The following is a 21,682-nucleotide window of genomic DNA, read 5'->3' as shown; positions in this document are numbered from 1 at the left end:
CCACTGCGGATTGAACCTGGGACCTTCTGCATGCAAAGCAGATGCTCCGCCACTGAGCCACAGATGCATCCACCATCCTAAAGGTTCCTCCTTGGAAGACTTTAAATACTTAATCGAATTAAGGGGGGGAACCATTGCCAAACTTGACATATCCTTTATTATTTGTTAATGTCTGGCTCTGTGCCTGGCTTGCATGAGGGACAATGGATGCAAGTAACCCAAACAGAATTGCAATTCACTGCAGCAGCGGGTGGGAGAGTGACAGTTGCAATCTGGGATTCTGGACCATATGTTTAAATTGCTTGATACAGCAAGAATTAAGGCAGACATGGTTTCACTCAGCACTAACTTACTTCACTATTCACCAAGCTAGTGCCATCCACATGTTTTGGACTACAACTCCTATCACCTTGGCTAGCACCCTGAAGCCATCCATCACGGCTAGCCCTGAGACAAGCAGGTCACCTAATCTTTTGTCCTTCCTACTATGGTGATTTAAATATTTCTATTTAAATTATAACCATATTCACTATATTTGCATGCATACATACGAAGTGGTACATGCAAATTTTATGTGAATCTGTGTCCTCTTTTCTTTGGTGATATGTTAAGTAGCCACCCTACTCTCACGCACTTGTAGTCTGCTGAGCAGAAAAAAATAGAATCATGGTAATTACAGCAACAGGAGCAAATACTGGTAAATGCCCTCAGATCTTGCTGCTTTGAGGAATTGTAAGAGAGCTGGTGTTAGCCCTACTCAGAGTAGACCCATTGAAATTGCTGGATGTGACGAAGTTACATACATTTAAAACAAAATGAAAAGTAAAAAAATCCTTCCAGTAGCACCTTAGAGACCAACTAAGTTTGTTCTTGGTATGAGCTTTCGTGTTTATGCACACTTCTTCAGATACATGCACATGAAAGCTCATACCAAGAACAAACTTAGTTGGTCTCTAAGGTGCTACTGGAAGGATTTTTTTTTATTTTTTATTTTGTTTTGACTATGGCAGACCAACACGGCTACCTACCTGTAACATACATTTAAAACAGTGTCATGCCATTTTAAATAGTCATGGCTTTCCCTAAAGAATTATGGGAGCTGTGGTTTGTTAATGCTGCTGCAAGTTGTCAGGAGACCCCTATTCCCCTCATGGAGCCACATTTCCCAGGGTGGTTGGACAGTCCACCCCTCTTCGCAGGGAAGGTCTATGAAGGCAACAAGGGTTTCCTAACAACAATCAGCAGTGTTGTAACAAACTACATTTCCAGGATTTATAGGGGTAAGACATGGCTGGCACGGTCCTTCTTTAAAATGTTTAGTGTAGATGAGGACCTTAAGTCAATTGATTTTAGTGGGCCTACCCCGAGTATGACTTAGGGACTGAATCCTAGAGCTCCAGATTGCAACCTTATAATTCACTTCACGTCAAATTTCCTGGCCTCCATGAAAGAAAATAAGTGCACAACCACATTCAACAACAAGGGCTGGGTATTCCAACAGTGTCAAGAGTGTGCCATCTAAACAAACAAACAAACAAACAAACAAACAAACAAACAAACAAACAGCAACAGAATGTAATTGTGTTCTCTCCCTACAGCGAAATGAATTTTCCATCCACTTGGGAGTCAAGAAAACATGGCAAAATGTAGCAGTGGGTCTCAGCAGCACAACCAGCAAGAAATCATCCCAAGACATTGTGCTATAATAGATGCAACCAGGTCTTCACCAGCCTGGTGGAAGTTGATACTCATTCCCAACATGTGGAGGTTTGTGTACCGTGTTTCATTTTCAAAATCCTTCACTTTTTAAAAAGTGTATTCAAGTCTTCATTGTGTAAAAATAAAGGGGGAAAGGACAGTGCGTTGCTGCTGTTTCACCACATGGAGATCAACATCTGGCAAGTATTAGAAGACATCCACATCACCTCCACCAGCCTAAACTGCAAATAGCCAAACACAAATCCAGAAACGACATCGGTGACGTGGTGCCGCCCAACCATGATCCGGGAAAGTCCCACCAAGAAGGCCCAGATCACAATTAAGATCCTGAGTGGCACAGCTAAGACCAGGTGGTTGAGGAAGAACTTGGACACCATGGCAGCTCGGCTGGCGTGTCCTGCTGGAAAGGCATAGACATCCATGGTCAAGTAGTCCAACAGGCCTGGGCTTATGTCATACGGGCCCTTTCGCTTGGCCATCTTCTGTAAGCCAGCCACAATGATGATGTCCAGAAATAAGGCTGGAGCAGAAGAGAGAAAAAAACAAGGCAGAGAATTAGAGAGACAAGCTGTCTGAGGCAAAAGGTTAAAATAATCATCTCAAGTGGTAACCATTAGGGTAGAAATTCATTTCATTTCACATTTTAATGTGCTAAGAGACACAGAAAACAGAAGGGAATTTTGAAACTGTATGGTACATGTTTATTAAATATATTCGAGAAAACGCAGCGTAACCCTTTAACCACTGGCTATCCATGGTTTGCTCTGAGAACCTGTTAAGGCAGTTAAGACGCATAACTGGTACAATGAAACCTAAAGCATTATCCAAACCTGGTTAATATTTTACTATAATTCACACTGCATATGCATGAAGTGTTTCTTGGTGGGTGAGGGGGTAGGTGGTGATTCTTAGCTACAAGCATTTCCCTAAACTGAAAAATAAAGGCTAACAAAAAATGTTCACGTTTTAATGCAAACCTGCATAATTTGCCCTCCCTCAAATAATATGCAAACCAAAACACAAATATCCTTTCAAATTTGTTCTCCAAATTTTTGCAATGCGGTTCTTTGACCAAAAAATAAAATAAAATAAAATAAATTGTACTTAAAAATGCATATATTAGTGAAAATAACATACAAAAATGCATTGCATATGGGGAAATTGCTTGCAAAATTCCATGCAAAAATGTGTCTCTTAGGAGCAATGACTACTAAAATGCTGGTTATTTTTTGTGACTTAAAAATAATAATCCACAAACTGCTTCAAAAATGCGGCAAACTGAACATAAAAGTGGGGAAATGAGATTCACCCACCACTAGCAACCATCAAATAACAAGCAGCCTCCTCTGATTAGTATTTTGTTCACTTGAAACATTTAAAGCAATGTTCTCAGACTTTTAGCTGAATTGTGTATCTGAATTTCAATCAAAGGCACACTTACACCATGAAAATGTTTACTTTTTGAGTGTGTAAGTAGGGCTTAGTTTTTACAGAGTGTCATGATAGCACTGGGACCCAGGTTCAAATCTCCATTCAACCATGAAGCTCACTGGGTGACTTTGGGCCAGCCACTATTTTTCAGATGGATTTACATCACAATGTTGTTGAGAGTATAGCAGGTGAGGAGACCATGTTGGCAAAAGCCCACTCTGAAGGAAAAGTGGGATATGGACAGAATTATGTAAGAGAGAAAACACATGCACCTGTCAAGTATTGTTGTGGAGAGATTACAAGATAATGACAGTCAATCAAAAGGTAGCTTGGCTTTGGAAGATGGTTACCAAAGGTCTGTTTAGACAATGTAGACCAGTAATTCCTAAACTTTGTGCTGAAGTAAGGTAGGCTGAGGAATATAGCAGATGACTCCAGGTAGCCCAGTGAGTGACATGGCTGAGTGTGGATTTGAACCCTGGCATTCACTGTCTTAGTTTGACATTCTAGCTCTTGGGACCTCCAGTGTAGCACCTGGGGACCCTATTGTGCCCTCAGACATGTCCTTGGTGCCCACAAAAGCCCCATGCCCATCACATTTTTTTAAAAAAACAGAAAGGATTTGACTTGTATGTGTGTGAGTGTACTTGTGTAGATGTTTTTTCCTGTTTTTTTCAGAGGAACTTGGGGTTCTGAGCATCTTTGTTTCTCTTTCTGTGAAATGGGTATTTTGTGGTGCCTGGGGGAGTTCCCTGAGCTTCCAAACGTAGCCCCAGGCCCAAAAAGGCTGGAAACACTTGCTCTGCTCGGTATTCCACACAGGCTCTCTATACTTAAGGCCTTCGGAGACCTATACCCACACACAGAGAGGTTAACGTCTCACATCCGCCACAGACTCACTACTAGAGTAACCTTGGGCAAGGCACTGTTCTTTCAGCCTCCAACTCCAATTAGCTTGTGTCATGGCACATAGTTCAGGGGCATAAACGTTCTGGTGTTTCTAATCAGCTGCAGTGCCTGTTTCACCAAATTGCTGGGAAGGTTCGGTGGCAACAGCAAATCAGGCCTGTCAGGGGCACAAGGCCTTCAGAAATAGATACAATTGGTGCCGTCAGTCTGTGAGTCAAGGCTCAAGTTTCCTTATCTGGCCTACATACCAACAACCAAGGCTTCGGCTGCCTTGACTGCCTGCCCCAATCACTTCAGCTATAGGGCAGGGTCACTATGAGCCACTGGGATATTCCAGGGCCAGACACTGTCTGCGTTGCTTTTGAATCCCATGGGGTAATAATCTTCCTCCCTGCCCCAGTCATTGAAGGTGACAGAACGCAACTTGGTGTCAGAGCACATATTCTGCACACAGAAAGTCCCAGGATGATTTCTCTGCTATCTCCAGATAGGGCAGGCAAAGCCTCCTGTCAAAGCCCCTGGAGAACTATGCTAGATAGGGCAATGGATTAACTTGCTGGCTGCAAGGCACCTTTCTGCTTTCCTAATAAAAATGGGTGGGGGTATGCAGGAGCTAGATTTGAGTTCTACCAAAAGATCTCCCTATGTGATTTGCTGCAGGAGATCAGTAAGTGTTCCTGATTCCCATTAGTTTTAACAACGGCAAGTAAAATTTCTAGCAATTGTGTTTGTGTGTGTGTGACACACACACACACACACACACACACACACACATGCGCAAAACCTCTCAGTCTCAGTGCTCCTCATTTGTAAAATACGAATGTTAGTTGGCTGCTTGGTGGTAGAACAGAACAGCAGAACCATCTCTGCAGGTGTAGATCATCTTAATGCAGCTGGAGCAGATGGGAATTGTAGTCTGAAACATCTAGAGGGCACTAGGTTGGCTGAAGGATTCCCTGGCACTCTTTTTCTGTCTTTTTAAGAGGCATGGGTTTGATGTGTGCAATGACACGCTAGGTGGGTGGCTGTATCGACGCACAGGCACTTGAGTACGCCTTTACTGATACCATCAGACAGCAGTGCCTAAGTTTAAAAAGGGCTTTTGTGCATTTTTAAAATGGACTACAATGATAGATAATAGTATTGCTCTTTTCAAATGGCATGCTCAGATGCATCATCTCTTTCCCACCCACACAGCTGTGTTGTGCCCACTAGTGTGACTGAAACACACACAAAAAATGAACACACACAAAAGGAGCTATATGTCAGTTTCAAACATGCCTGTTTGGGTTTCTCGCAGCTTCTCATTTTTTCCCAGTCTTATGTTCAGTTCTCCATATTTCTACGTTAATTTGCAAGAAAGGGGGGAAATAAAGTCCTTATGAAAATTCATCTGCATTTTAGTGAATTTATCCTAATAAACACATTTTTGCATGCACTTTAACCAGCCACATACATTTTTGCAAATAAATTTCCAGTAATATAACCTTTGTAGGCTAGTTTCACTAACATATGCATTTATATGCACACTTTACCCCAGTAAATCCATGTTTGTATGTGTTGCTTGGCTGGAGGACTGCATTGCAAAACTTGGGAAAGTGCAAATTTCAAATGGTGGCTGCATTTCGGTTTGTGCATTCTTTTGGAAAGTGAGAATTAGTTAAGCTTGCCTTTAACTAATTTGGATTTCTTCCTCTTTCCTATACCCCCCACACCCTTAAAATTCAAAAGGTTAACTTTAATTTCCCATGCAGCATACAGTGGAACAATGATTTCATAAAAATAAAAGTCAGCAGTCTGGATGCATGAAAGAGGGAGAGATTGAGATTGAGAGAGAGTGCACATTTCCAGGTGGCTGCTATTTTCAGATGGGAGTCAGTCACATTTTGGCAAGTCCAAGTTGTGCAATTAAAGTTGACTTGGCATTCCATCCCCAGATTGGACTTTTTGTGATAAGGAAAGTGAAGGGGAAATGCATTGGAATATGTGGGATAACAACACAACACAACACAGTATAAACTCCCCGCAGACAAATTAGAATGAATGCTCTCTGCCTGACTGGGAGAGATAGGAAGCAGGGTTCATTCTTTGCTGAAAGCCCAGCTCCATCAGGCACTGTCCTGCTTTAATTAATTGTACGTAAGCTACTCTAGGGGGTCTTTTTGGCTGAAGAGCAGGGTATAAGTGCTCTAAATAAATAAACACTCAGTAAACAGCCAGTGTCATCTAACCTCCCCACATACATTGTGGAAACAAATCAAGATGAATACCCAATAAAGAGATCACCTGGAGGTGACCACAGACACACATTTCAGAGTAGAGAAAAAAGGTCTATTATTTAAACAAGAGGTCATGCCCATGGAAATATATAGGTATTAGTAGCCTAGTCCATGGCGTTGCTTGGGAATTGTAGGAAACCAAACATTAGTTCTGAAAACCAGTTGGCCACCCGCCTTGATTCAAAATGGTGTGCATTTGTATCCAAATATAAATGAAACCTGCTCCTTGATTTCAAGGACTGTAATGCAATATTTGGTTAAGATCAGTGCTGTTTTGAAAGTTTCAGTCCACCATCTTGATTCATGATGGCATCTAAACATAGACAAAAACCTGCTCCTTGATCTCAGGAAACGTCCCAGAAAAAGTGGTTATGATATCTTAAGAGGTGTCTAGATTGCACAGCATACAGACAATTTTCCACAATATTTAGCAGATTTGGGGGCTAAAGTGTGTGAGTGGGTATAAACTGCCTCATAAGCTAAATTATCAAAAAAGATTATGAGGTATGGGGTTAAGGAAGAGATGAGAAGTATAAGATATGTTAGACTCCCCTGTCCAAGATGATTAGGACTAACGAGTAAAATGGCTGGCTGACCCAAGACCCTCCATTCTTTTTGCACACTGTGCCCTTGTGAGCAAAGGCAATTTGTATCTCTGAACCAATTACTTTAGTGTGGCTTCTTCCCAGATTGCTGCGAAATGCAGCAACTTTGCAGCTGTTCTGGAGAGACAAAGCTCATCAGGAGGGTGAGCGGTGGAAAGAGATCTTACACAGGGATGCTGATCTCCTGCTTAGCATTTTATTATATTAGTGCAAGTTTGGGAACATCCTGAGAGAGTAGCCTCCCGTTGACTCTTTTCCAACATCTTTCCTCACATACCCGGTATTCAAGGAATAAATTGTAAAGTAACAGGAGTGGAAATAGAATTAGTTGTAAGAAGGAGATTGCAGAGCAGATCTGGTGGGTGATGTGGTTTTGGGAGAGGGTTTGTGGCTGAGGAGATGTAACCTGGGTTGAGTCCAGAGATGCAGATGAAGAGGCCTGGAGAGCTGCATTTGGACCCAAGGACTGAATTTTCCCCAGCTCTGCTTTCAGCCCTACACATTAATAGATAGAAGTTTGGTGGCCAACTTTCCCCTTGAGCCCTGCTCCTATGCCTTTAAAAGTTGCACAGCAAATACAAATTGAGCAACTGAATCTTTTCCCAGACTTCATTCTCTATACAGGAAAAGCTTCATCTCCTTAATTTTCTGGCATGCCACGCTGCTATTAAAGGCAGAGGAGCATAGCCCAATAAAAAAAGAAGAAGTTGGCAATCAGCAGCAAGGTCTTTAGAATGCAGAGGACGACAGAGAGTAGTTGCAGAGTTCCCTAGAGATGCACAATGATTGATGAACAAACCAAGCCTGCTGCAATAGATAACCGCTCTGACGTTGTAGAATAAGCAATTCAGCACAGCTCACTAGAAAAGGGACATTTCTGTAACTATGCAGGTGCTGCCTTGCTGGATCAGACCAAGCACAGAATTTTCTTTCCAGCAGCACAAGAATGTAAGACAAGCCCTGCTGGATGAGGCCAGACACCCATCTGGTCCAACATCCTGTTCTCACTGTGGCAAACCAGATGTAGTCATTTCAATGCCTCTAGAAGAAGAAGAAGAGTTTGGATTTGATATCCCGCTTTATCACTACCCAAAGGAGTCTCAAAGTGGCTAACAATCTTCTTTCCCTTCCTCTTCCACAACAAACACTCTGTGAGGTGAGTGGGGCTGAGAGACTTCAAAGAAGTGTGACTAGCCCAAGGTCACCCAGCAGCTGCATGTGGAGGAGCGGAGACGCGAACCCGGTTCACCAGATTACGAGTCTACTGCTCCTAACCACTACACCACACTGGTTCTTTAGGAAGTACACAAGCTTGGGACCCTGTGAAAAGGATTTTGAGAAGCGGATGGGACAGCCCACCTGTTAATCACATGATGTCTTAATGACACTGTGTGACTGACAAGTGGGCCATCCCATCCACCTGTCAAATTTGAACTGCAAGGCAAGACCAATGCTGATAAGGACCTGGCCTTCAAAGCCAAAAAAATTCTCCACCCCAGAAGTAGAGCAAGAAAGAACTAAGCTGCTCTGATGGCTACTCAAAGCCTCTGGTCCTTCAGATATACTGTGCCTGAACATGGAAGCTCCATTTAGCTATTCTCCATCAATATATTTGCCTTTTAGCTGGCCTCCATCAATGAATTCCTATGTAGTGCTATGTGATCTTAGAAGGTACATTGTGTGTCTGCCATGAGCACCAAGGCATGTTTCAAGCCTTAAGAGTGTGAGACCACAATATTTTCAGGAGCACTGTGTAGACCAGGTCCCCCAAGCTCCAGGGCCACCTTTATTTTTGGCATTTAACCCTGGGATCCAGTTCTCTCTCTCAGCAAAAAGAAAAAAGAAAAAAGCTTTTAAAGACATGTTCTCCTTGACTCCCCTGCCCCGCACCCAAAAACCTAGTTCTTCAGCAGCTTTCAAGAAATATCCTGAATTCTCCTCTCTCCATTCTTCCTTTCTTCTCTCAGCTCATGTTTCTGTCAAGTCGCATTAGGGCCAGGCAGGCTATAAATGCATATGGGTTCCCCCTCGGGTGAAGTCTCTTCCTCGCAGCTGCAAAACCACTCTCGGAGGGGGGAGGAACCTTTCTGTCTGTCCCCCCATTCCCTGCAGGGGTACCTTGCCAAGGTCACAAACTGGAAGTGAGACTTCAAGTATAGTAGTCGTGTGCCCCCCCCCCCCCGAGATGCTTGTAAGTGCTGACAGCATCAATAGCTCTGCTGAATCACAGAAGCATTTCTCCACACTCCGTTCTGGATTCAGCTGGCGTGCCGTCGTTCATACCTGCTAAGTTCTGCCTGGAAGGGTTGCTATTAAGGCAAATCACATTTCACACCAGGGTGGAAATATAAATGGAAAAGGGGGCTGCGGAAGAAAGTGGAGGTGCAGCCATTCCCTGTAATCTTTCACAGCACTGGCTCTGGGTTGGAGCTTCCTGCACAGGCAGTGTGCCATCTGGTGTGCCCCCCATGCCACTGCACCCCAAGGTGGGCTTAACTGTAGTGGCAGGCAGCAGCATCCCACTAGGTGGCAGGTGAACCAACCAGCATTTTAATGACCCACAATGCCCCAACATAGAATCCCTTGAGAGCACCTGTGGGGTGTTGGAAGTCCCACAGCAGAGATCATTCATCAAGGGGTTAACTCTGCTGATATTAAAGACAACTAGTGAAGAGGAAGACAGGTGGGGGTATTGCTTAGTAACCCTGCAGAGTGGTATGATCTTCATTAAAGTAGCATTGTGCTTTAACTGGCTATGTGGTTCCGAGGGAGTTTTACCTCTGTATGCTTGTACACTGCCCTGTTATTTCAAAGCCTGAAGTAAGAAGGACAAAACACCCCTGGTTCCCCCCCCCCCGCCCAAATCAAATTATATACTGTACACTGCTCAATTTAATCAGTAAGGCATTGTCAAGACTTTTCTCTCTGGACTCCTCCAACCTTATTTAAGGGACTTTGCTATCATGGGGAACCTTTAGTTCTCCAGATGTTGCTGAGCGACAACTCCCTCATCCCTAACCACTGGCCATGCTTGCTGGGCTAATGAGAGTTTTTGTTCAGCAACATCTAGAGGGCCAAAGCACTATGGGAGTGGGAGTGCCGAGTGCCCCACCCAAGTCCTACCAAAGAACTTAGGTGCTAGTAGCTGCACAAAGGTACCAGTTGCTGAGGCTGGCTCTGGTAATTCAGTACTGAAAATAACTACTGATGCCCTGATTTTGGTGAGCATGACACATACCTCCCATGTGAAGGCATTTCTATGCTGCTTTCTGAGCATTCAAAGTGCTTTGCACACAATGATCTCAGTCACTTTTATGACAACCCTGCATGGTAGATCTGTTATTAACCAATTTTGCAAATGGGGCATAAAGGCAGACCTTGGGAATCTGTGGCTCTCCAGATGTTGTTGGAATCCAATTCCCATCAGCACCAGCCAGCACAACCAATGGTTAGGGATTATGAGAACTGTGGTCCAGCAGCAACATGTGGAGGGCTAAAGGTTTTCCAGCCCTGGCCTAAAGTTTTCCTGAATTCACAGCTGAAGTTAAATCTTAACTAGTCACTTCCTGGACTGCCTCACAGCTCTCACTACCAGACTCTATAAGCCACTGCACTAAATGGTCATTGGTCCAGAATCTAGTTTTTGACACATATTTGCACCATCTATTGCATTACAGATTCCTGCATTGCAAGGGGTTGGCCCAGATGACTCTTGGGGTCCCTTCCAACTCTAGAATTCTATACTGCTATGATGCTATGACCACCTTGATACTTTGGGTTGGAGGGACAGGCTGGTGGGTCTATAGTAGTCACTAGGCAACTAATATGACTTCAATATTTCAGCCATTGGATAGAGCAGTTGATGGGCCCACAATGGTTGCTAGGTCTCAATATTCCAGTCATTTGGGGGGACAGGCTAGTAGGCCTATAGTGGTCACTAGGCAACCTCTTGTGATAAAGCAGCAAGGTGGCTCAGGCATAATAATTTATTTCAGAAATGTTAAAACCACCTTTCAGGTTCTTGAGAGGTTCACAACATAAAATCAGAAGCGCAGCCCATGTAAAATCGGTCAGTGAGGAAGCCAAGCATGTTTCCCATGGAAGGAGTTCCACAAAAACAGAGCGGCCACTGAGACGTCCCTGCCAGGTGTGCCTGATGGATCTTACCAGAGGCCAGTCTTAAAGGCCAGGCAGGCTTAGAGTGGTGCAGGTGTTTCTTCACACAACCTGGTCCCAAGCAGTTTAGGGCAAGACTATGTTTGTAGAGATACCTACCTATCAGTTATCAAAGTAAAGAACAGAACACACAGATTTCCCTTCCCCACCCCAAAAATTGGTTTGCAGATTTCCTAAAAGCCAAAACAAAACAATAATCAAGTTAGCCTTGACAAGAGAAACAAAATTACAGACCGCGACCATTTTGCGCATGTCCAATTGACACGCGACTGCTGACAGTCGGGTTCCTTTCGGACCCGGAAGAGGGTGGAATGGGGTGGGGCTTATTTGCGCTCTGCTGATGTATGCGGAGTCCAGGAATGGAACCCCTATGCAAAATGGTTGCTGCCTGTAGTAATAACAACAATGATACAAATCTAGGAAGCAGTCTTATACAGAGACCACTTGTTTTATCTACGGTAGCTCAGTATTGCTACACTGGCTGCTCTCCAGGGTTTCAGGCAGGTGACACTCCCAGTTCTATCCAGAGATAGATGCTAGGACTGAATCTGGGATCTTGTGCATTCAAAGTAGATGCTGTACCAGCTGTGCCTTACAAGATCTCTGGCTTCAGCTGATTGAACCAAACCCTCTAGCCAGTGCCTGAGCCTGTTATGGACTGTCTGCAAATGCTCCAACTGCTCAAAAGTTATTTTCAACATAGGGACACACAAAATGCATAGGAGACAGAAAGAGCAGTAGATGGGAATGTGTGCAGAGAAGGAAAGGAAACAGCAGGACGGCAAGTCAGCTCTTAAGCTGTGTTGAGTGAATAGTGTCCATGTGAAACAGTGGATGTACAAAACAGTGCAAATGGTTGGATACAAGTGAGAGAAAGAATTGCAAATACTGTAGAAGATAATAGCAAAGCTGTGAATTGTGAGTCTTGAATGTTGGCAGTGGTGGTGATTAAACATTTTTATGCTACACATAGGGATAGTGGAGATATTTTATTTTGTTTGCATTTGAATGAGAAATTACTTAATTCACACTTTTCCAACCAATGTGTGAACTGAAACATGGCTGCCCTTTGAAATTTGTACTTCTCTGAATTTAGTGATGCAGTTCTCCACCCAAGCAGTGTATACACAAATGCACACATTAGTGGGAAATGTGCATCAAAATGCATATATTAGCACAAGTGGTTTTTTTTAAGAAGTGCATTACACTGAGGAAATTGCTTGCAAAAATGCATATACCGGTATTCGCCTGCAAACATGTGACTACAGTAATTGATAAAACTTGCACAAGAATGGTGATGAATTTTCATGGGGATTTCTTAAAAAAATATGTTTAAAAATCACAAAATTCAGCCTAAAGAACTCTATTAACTGTATTTAAGACTGGAAAAATGACAAAATGAAACTGACAGATTCATCTCTCCCTAGGTGCAAGTTACAGTGGCAGTAAAATACGAGCTCCCCCTGTTTATACAAAGACAGCCCTAGTCAGACGCAGTTTGTTCTTTGCCAGTGCATTTAATACATCAGATGAGACAGGAGAGAGAGAGAGAGAGAGAGAGAGAGAGAGAGAGAGAGAGAGAGAGAGAGAGAGAGAGAGAGAAAGCAGCCTGCATCATCTCCTGGACTTGGGGCGAGGTGTTTACCGCAGCTTCCAAGGAGAACAGAAAAGAGTGAGATTCATGGTGTGATCTTTGATGGCAATAGATACTCTCATTCACATCCCGAGGCTGTGAGGAGTTGGACGTCATATTCCAGGAGAAGAAGAGGAAGCATTCCCTCTCTCAGCCCCTGCCCGCCTCTTCTTCAGCCTGCACAACATTTGGAATTTATCCCACATCACTGCACACCTACTGAGATCACAGCAGGTCAAGCGAAGCCCAGAAAGTGTGTGTGTGTGTGTGTGTGTGTGTGTGTGTGTGTAGTGTTGCCTGGTATTAAGCACATCTTCCTGCTTACATTTATAAATCTAACAATGAAGGGGCGAAGGATGAAGCATGAATGTGCATCACTAACTATCTCAGAAGCTCCCTTGCATAATTCTATGTGTAATATCACACAGTATATTCACCAACATCTTACTGCAGAAGAAATTACGTTTTCACCATAGAGGAAGAGAGCTGTGTGAAATAATTATTCTGAAATTGATTTCTGATACTTGAGAATTATTGAGTTTTTATGTACAGTGTCCCAACTGGCAAGAGAGAGCACACATGCTTAGACACACACAAAATAAAAGTGTCATGGAAATTGCTATTGAAATGCAGTCGTAAAGATGCGTGGAACAGTTTAATGCTAGATGTGTATCACTCACATTTATTCTAGACCATTCATTACTCTTGCCTCTCATTGTCCCTTTCCTAAAACGTGTTGGTTGTTACTGTTCTGAAATGAGGGTGGAAAATGCTGCAATGGCTGGTAATGTCATGAAGACACAGGTGGCACAAATCTCTTCTACTTTACAATGTGTAAAAAGTAACCTAGAAACTATGGGCTGTATACAATCCTCATTCTATTGACAGTAGCCCCGTTGAAAATAATGGCAAATACTGACAGATTCATTGACTTTGGTGAGACTAACTCAGAGCAGAATGTTATCCCCATAACAACAACCACTCTAGCAGGCAAATTTATTTATCAATCATTCACTGTTTTTATATTCCACCTTTCATACATGGTTCTCCCCCTCCTCATTTGATCCCCACAACAACCCTGTGAGGTAGGTTAGTGTCAGCCACAGGGACTTGCCCAAGGTCACCGAGTGAGCTTCATGGCCAAGTGGGGATTCAAACCCTGTTCGTTCCCAGGCTCTCGTCTCTAACCACTACACCACACTGGATCACACTGCACTGTGCCTATTTTTTGAACTTATGGGTTTTGTCCAACATCTTATCCTGTAGTCCCATTGAAATCATGATTAATTTAGGCCTATTAATTTCAATAGGCTTATTCGATGAGTAGAATTTAGTTGGTTAAAGCCCTGTGGTTTTTTTACCTGAGATTTTGCTGCTGGTGGAATTAATAAACCAAGAAACAATGGCTTGCTGTAACATCTGACCTAGGGAGTGTGGTTAGTTGTTTCTTGCAGTCGGCAAGCCGACAACAAATCACGGGTTACTGTTAGCTAGTGACTGTGGGTTGGAGCAGCAATAAGCAAGTCTGGCTTGTTATGTTTTAACGCAGCAAAATAAACTTGTGTTGGGCTACCTACTAAGCTAATGGTCAGTAGATTAGCCTCCTTAGATTAAGCTGACTGACTTCCCTTCCACCAACAGAGGGGAGATGAGAAAGAAAGAAAGAAAGAGAACATGCTCGTGTCTTCTGCTAATGGGGCTTCCAACTCAGATTGGGTTGATTGGCGTTCCCCCCTAGAACAGAGGAGAGATAAGAGAGAAAAAGAAAGAGAGTGGGGAGAACACACTATCTCCAGCCATTCTCTAATCCCATCCTTTTTTCAACAGCCTGGCTGCTAAGGCTGAGCCAGAGGTTGGCTCTCAGCCCAGTGACTGCATCAGAAATTTTGCCTGGTGTGTCAAAATCCAAAAGTGGACAAGCTAAAACAATCTGTCTTTTCATTTCCCAAAGCAACAGTGTCCCACCAGATCCCGTCACAGGCCATGCAACCTAGCCCCTCTGAATACAGGCACATCTGAATCCTGGAAATTCAGCATCCAGTTTGCCTGCAATGCAATGGACACAAAGCAATAAATTTCTCCCTGCAAAGCGAGTTCAAACCAGGTCACTTGCCTGGTGCAAGGAGGTGGCTACACAAAACCTTCCGTATCAAGTTGCATTGCAGGTCATATTGGCCCATATTGCCACGACAACAAGCAAGCAGCAAAGCACCGGAACAACAGCCCCCCCCCTTTATGTATAATAAGGTTGAAAGGTCTGGATTTTGAAACTTATACAGGGTTAGTTTTGATGCAATGTTTTACACTCGTGGGATGATGTCAGGACCTAACTCTGAAGCCATAATTACAGAAACAGCTCTAGGGTATTTTGGAGCCAGCGAATGGATCCATTTTGCTCTGTCAAAGTTTCAGAGTGGGTTGTGCACCCTACTCTCAGCAGCCAGAAACATCATAACCAGACACTGGAGAGACCTGTCAGGAGTAAGCATGAACCAATGGTACCAAATAGCATGGGAAACAGCCATACTAGAAAAATTAACCAATAAACTGAAACTGACACAGGGACAAATAGAAGAAGATGCCTTCACCCTGGTATGGCTCCCCTTTATCACATACACAGCCCAACAAAATGACGACAAGAATCCACCAACAGCATACAAATCAACATGGCTAACCTGATCCAACACACACACACACACACACCATTCACACATGAAAACAAAGTTCACCACAGCCAATCACAAATAAACAACCATACCCTAGGCCAGGGGTAGGCAACCTAAGGCCCGTGGGCCGGATGCGGCCCAATCACCTTCTAAATCTGGCCCACGGGCCTTAGGTTGCCCTAGAATGTGTGCTTTTATTTAAAATGCATCTGGGTTATTTGTGGGGCCTGCCTGGTGTTTTTACATGAGTAGAATGTGTGCTTTTATTTAAAATGCATCTCTGGGTTATTTGTGGGGCATAGGAATTCATTCATTCCCCCCCCCCAAAAAAATATGGGATGGTGGACCAGCCCACGGCTGAAAAAGGTTGCTGACCCCTGCCCTAGGCCAACCCCAACCTCTCCCACAACCAAAGGAACACAAGTGAATAGCAAAGAGAACCTGCACAAGCGACGCTGACACAAAACCCCACACATACATTAACTAAAATAGAAACATTCCCACCCTACCCCAACCCCAACCCCTCACCATTCCCCTCTCCACCTCTTCCCCCCTTTTCTTCCTAATGTAACACTAATGTCTCAACAAATGAAACTGATCTGTAGAAAATGCAACTTGAAAAAAGAGACATTGCACATGCTTTTGTAAACCAAGAAATCTTTAATAAAAATACATTTATAAAAAGAAGAAGAAGAGTGGGTTGTGCAATGGATCCTATGACCCATCCTGGCATCTGATGACAGGCAGATGGGTGGCTAGGCTAATCAGCGCATGTTCAAATGCCCGCAAAATGCAGGGAGGAATCTGCAACATCATGAACTGCATCATGCTTGTTATGTTTTTATTATTGAATTCCTTACCTGCCTTTCATAGCAATATAAAGACACAATATTGAAAGGAGGTAAAACAATTTACCATCAGAAGAACCAGAGAGGCCCCAAAAGTCAGGGTAAAACCTATTGCAATGGCAGCCTTTTGGCATCCCAAGCCATGCTACACCTTTTAGGATCTGCAGCCTTAAGCGTAGTGATACTACAATTGGAAGCCAGTTACTTTCGCCAAGGCCTGGTAGTTATTAGCTGGAAACACAACAGGAGGTTTTTCTGCTGTTGGCTTTTCCATTGTGCTACAGAACACACTCCCCACTGGTTTTGAAGATGCACCTTCTCTGAAGATGCATTCTCTGGGTATCAGAATTTGAGTCTCCCATTTGGCATGCTGTGTTGTTTTAATGGGATAGTTTCATTATGTCTGTAGTTATGCTTGTTTATTTTAACAGGATTGTTTCATTGTGTATTTCAATTACGAGTACAGTATTCATATTTTAATCTTTGTGTAACAGGCTTTCATACTTTGTAAATCATTTAGAAGCCCACTTTGGCACTATGTCACATACTAATTAAATAGTAACAACAAACAACAACAACAACAATTATGAAAGTGCCATGCTAAAAGCAGGTGGGTGTGCTTTTTTTTTTTTGAGACAAGCCCACAATAGCAACCAGAATGCACTTACCCCCTCATTCTTTCCTTTGCCAACTTAACCCTGAGATCCAGCCCATATCTTTATCTGAAGACAACTTGGAAATGTCAATTGGACCAAAGTGCAGCGGCTAGGTTACTGGATGGTCTTCTGTTTAGATCTTATAAAACAGCTGCATGGGTTGCCAGATTATTTTCAGGATCAAGTGAAGGTGCTTAGTTAGTGATTGAAGCCCTAAACAACCGAGGCCTCAAATATCTGGAAGACCAGCCCTACAGACCCTCCCAGGGGTTAAGAACAGCAGAGGGTAGTTATGCTGCCCTAAGAAGTTGAGGGTGGTGGCAGCGGCCCAGGTGAGGGCTGCGTGGCAAAGGTCATTATCACGGCAACCCTGTGTGGTTAGAGATAGCCATTGCCCTCCTCTATTTTGGAGGGCTGCTGGATTTGCACCTGCACATATAAATTACCATGTGCAGATTTGAAGCAAATTTGCACCCTCCTTTGCCCTTTGTTTTTTGGTGGTGCTAATTCTCATTTTTTGACAATGCAAAACAGGCCACCTTATGTGAGGTAGGTTAGGCTGAGAGATGGTGATCAGCCCAGGGTTATCCAGTGAGCTTTAAGAATGTAGGAACTGATTCTGAGTCAGATCATTGACCCATCTAGTGCAAGGCTGTCCACACTGGACAATAGCCAATGTGCTCTCTGTGTGTTTTGGAATACAATTCCCTCCCACCCCTGAACATTAGCTATGTTGGCTAGGATTGATGGTAGTTGTAGTCCACAATGGCCTGGAGAAGAGAAGGTTAAGGGGTGATATGATAGCCATGTTCAAATATATCAAAGGATGTCATATAGAGGAGGGAGAAAGGTTGTTTTCTGCTGCTCCAGAGAAGCGGACACGGGGCAATGGATTCAAACTACAAGAAAGAAGATTCCACCTAAACATTAGGAAGAACTTTCTGACAGTGAGAGCTGTTCGGCAGTGGAATTTGCTGCCAAGGAGTGTGGTGGAGTCTCCTTCTTTGGAGGTCTTTAAGAGGAGGCTTGACAGCCATCTGTCAGGAATGCTTTGATGGTGTTTCCTGCTTGGCAGGGGGTTGGACTGGATGGCCCTTGTGGTCTCTTCCAATTCTATGATTCTATGATTCTATGAATGCCTGGAATATACCACATTGGCTACTCCTGGTCTACACTGACTGGCAATGGACTTTCCCATGCATGCAAAGCATATGCCCCCACAATGAGCTATTGTCCTTCATTTAAAAATAAACCAAGAGTCCAGTCCTCAATATTCTGAACATGAGATGCTAGGGATTGAACATGGGACCTTCTGCAAGCAAAGCAGATGCTCTGCCACTGAGCTGCAGCCCTTCCCTCTGGTCCACCACACTAATAGCAGTATAGCAAGCCATTTGGGTGCTTGTGGGGGCACGCATGCACCGCCCAAGGGGGTGGGATGATCTGCCCACGGGGGAGGGGTGTGTGGGCCAAGCCCTGGACCATCCTGATTTTGTAACTGCACTCATGGGGCCTGGCGGCGCCTCGTCTCGCTCCATCTTGCAATGCCCGCCCGCCTGGCACAGCCCAGCAGGTATCAGGGCGCTGCTGCCACCTTTGCCCAGGCAACTGGGACTTGGGAGGGAAACCTGCAGGCTGGCGCACACCAACTGCATGCCTCCTGGGTGCCCTCCCAGCGCCACACCCCGTGTAGCTTTTTCTGGCAGTGCTGGACCCACTGGAAGGTAGCCACGGCCAAGCAGGAGGTGGTGGCTGGAGGGCATGCAGGCTGCATGCCACCAGCGTCCCATGTTGAGCTTTGGGCCGTCTGGGTAAGCCTGCCGCCCAATGTGGACCACCCTTCCCACACACCTTTAGCTATGCTACTGCACACTAACCACAGCTAGAATAGTTTCTAGAGGGCTTCCAAAATTCTGAGACTTGGCAAATGTGCTGTGTTGTCTCTAGGTTTTGCAGGGCTCTTGTAAAAGAAACCCACGTCCTCAGTGCAGCAGGTCTATGTGGCTCTTGCCACACCTCTTCCTGGGGTGTGGTCCCTCGGCAGATGCCCAGCCATGTCAAAGTTTGATGCTGGGTCTACACATGCAGGGAGGCGGGTGGCGCTGTAGGGTAAACCACTGAGCCTCTTGGGCTTGCTGATCAGAAGGTTGGCGGTTCAAATCTGTGTGATGGAGTGAGCTTCCATTGCTCTGTCCCAGCCAGTGGCGTACGAAGGGGGGGTGCGGTGGATGCGAGTCGCCCCGGGTGTCATAATTGAGGGGGTGACAAAATGGCAAAAACATGTGTTTTTAAAATAAAATTTAAAAATGGGGCTCACGACCCTTAAAAAAAACAAAAAACTTCCACACCCTCCACACCCCCTTCTTATGCCAGTGGTAGCTAGGTGAGGCGGGGGGCACTGGGTCCACACCGTACGGCCTGCAGCATGCCTGAGCCACGCATCTCTCCTGCGGGGGAGGCAGCGGGCAGTGTGCCTGCAAGCTCTGAGCTGCTTTTTCGAGCAGCGCAGGGCTTGCGTTTGCCCACCGCCTCAGCACAGGGCTTGCGTTTGCCCACCGCCTCAGCCGCCCTACAGCTGATGGGAAGGCTGTGGAGAGGCTCCACACAGCATGCCCTGCCTTGGCTCACCCCACCCCCATGGGCGGCTTGCTCCACCCTCAGCTACAGGATGTGCGCACTGCACCGGGCACCCAAGCGGCTAGCTACGCCGCTGGTCCTAGCTTCTGCCAACCTAGCAGTTTGAAAGCATGCCAGTGCAAGTAGATAAGTAGGTACTGCTGTGGCAGGAAGGTAAACAGCGTTGCACTCTTGATACTTGTTACGGTGTCCCGTTGTGAAGAAGCAGTTTAGTCATGCTGACCACATGACCCGGAAAACTGTCTGCGGACAAACGCTGGCTCCCTTGGCCTGAAGCAAGATGAACGCCACATGCCATAGTCTGGACTTAACCGTCCAGGGGTCCTTTACTATTACCTTACACATGTGTAATGGTGGTGGTGGTGAACTTCTCAAAAGGTAGCCACCAAGAACACCTCCCCTTCCCACCCTCACTGTCCAAATCCGACACTGAGATAAAGCAGTGGGCTTCAGAGAGGGTAGTAAGACCAAAGGGTGGATGAGGTGGTCTCAAAGGTATTTTGGGGCTTAAGGCAAAAAATATCTGGAGGTATTTTGAGACTTAAGTGTGCTAAGAAAGGTCAAAGATGAAGAAGTAAGAGAGAAGGAGGATTTTTTTTTAATGGTTCGAAATGAGGTGCTGGTACTTTTGTTAAAAGTGCCGTGGGTGACTGTCCAAAATGGCTGCCATGAGTAGGCCTAGCAAAAGAAAAGGTGATGGTGTATTGGTGAGCACCTTCACACACACATACACACAGAATAATAATAATAATAATAATAATAATAATAATAATAATAGGTTATAGCCAGTGCTAGTCCTACTCATTTTAAACCCATTGAAAATAATGGGCATGATTTAGTTCCATTAATTTGAATGGGTCTACTCTGAGCAGAACTTAGTTGTGTACAACCCAACTTTTTTCCACACACTATTATACTAACATAATAAGAGCCTGGCTGCTGGAACAGGTCAAAGGCCCATTGGGACCAACATCCTGTTCTCACAGTGGCCAACCAGATGCCGAAATGGGAAGCCAGATGCCTAATGGGATGATAATCCCTGAACTCCCTTTAACCTCTGTATGGTTTACCCTATTTAAAGGATAACTGAGATAGGCTTGCTAGGCCTTCTGTGGCTCAGACTCTTGAGACTAAAAGGGGGGGGGGAGCCTATGGCTCAGAGGTGAAGCCTGGGACTGATGGGAGCTGTAGTCTGAAATGGCTGGACGGATAATCAGCTTGGGGAAGGGCTGGTTGGTCTAAGATGTCTCAATTATCCTCATGAAACACTCACAGATGGTGTTTTATATGACCTCTGAAGCCATGGAAACCAGGGAAGGGTGGAGCTAGAGTAAAAACCCTTATGTGGTTAACAGTAAGGTTGGTCTTTATCATTTATCACTTCCTTGTTTTAGCTGGAGGCCCTCAGAACTGAGCGTGGGACCTTCAACATGCATATCAGGTACACTACCCTTGGAGTTCTAGCACCCTTTGCAGCCACTGAAGAATGGAAACTTGTCGGGTACAACAAAATGTTGCAGAGCAGAGGGTTCCAATTCAAGGTACCAGCCAGCCATACTCATTTCTGTGGCTCTCCATTCCATTCTCACTCTCACCCTTTTTCATTTCACTGTTCAACAGTTGGTCAGCATTCTGTGGCTACTGAGTATACTCAGTCCTTATTCAGTTATTTTGAGAGGGGTATTTTTTCCCCCTCCCTTTAGTGTCCCCCTATAAATATTCTGCAGACCTTTGGGTTCCCTCTAAGCCTCTTGTGCGTAGATGGTGACATTTTGGCTGCAGAGGACCATAGGAACCTGCCTTAAACCAAGTCAGACCACTGTTCAATCTAACTCAGTATTGTCTACCCTGACTGGCAGCATCTTTTGAGGTTTTCAGATCAGCATATCTACCTGGAGATGTCAGGATTGAACCTGGGACTTTCTTCATACGAGGCAAATCCTCTGGAGCGAGACCCCTTCCCCAAAGTTAGGAACGCATGCAAATTATGTGCTTATACTAGCATTGAGTATAATCATTCATACCGATATTGCAGAATTGAGAGCTGAGAATGTGGATGGGAGGTTTAAGGAGGCGAGGTAGAAGAGGAAGAACATGGTGGCCGGGGGACGATTCTGAGAAGA

At 44.7% G+C, this 21,682-nt stretch overlaps 1 protein-coding gene across 1 annotated transcript in view; it reads right to left on the bottom strand.

The window, feature by feature from the left end:
• Positions 1-1,829: 1,829 nt before the first annotated feature.
• Positions 1,830-21,682, bottom strand: part of PLPP7 (phospholipid phosphatase 7 (inactive)) — a 33,469-nt gene continuing 13,616 nt past the window's right edge. Inside the window, exon 3 of the mRNA XM_033137796.1 lies at positions 1,830-2,239. Coding sequence (XP_032993687.1) covers positions 1,875-2,239 — 365 coding nt within the window. The 3' untranslated portion in view covers positions 1,830-1,874. The remainder of the gene's footprint in view (positions 2,240-21,682) is intronic.

This window comes from Lacerta agilis, chromosome Z (genome assembly GCF_009819535.1).
Source record: "Lacerta agilis isolate rLacAgi1 chromosome Z, rLacAgi1.pri, whole genome shotgun sequence".
NCBI classification, from domain to species: Eukaryota; Metazoa; Chordata; class Lepidosauria; order Squamata; family Lacertidae; genus Lacerta; species Lacerta agilis.
Note: the sequence above shows the minus strand (reverse complement) of the source record. Positions and strands in the feature narration are given on the sequence as shown.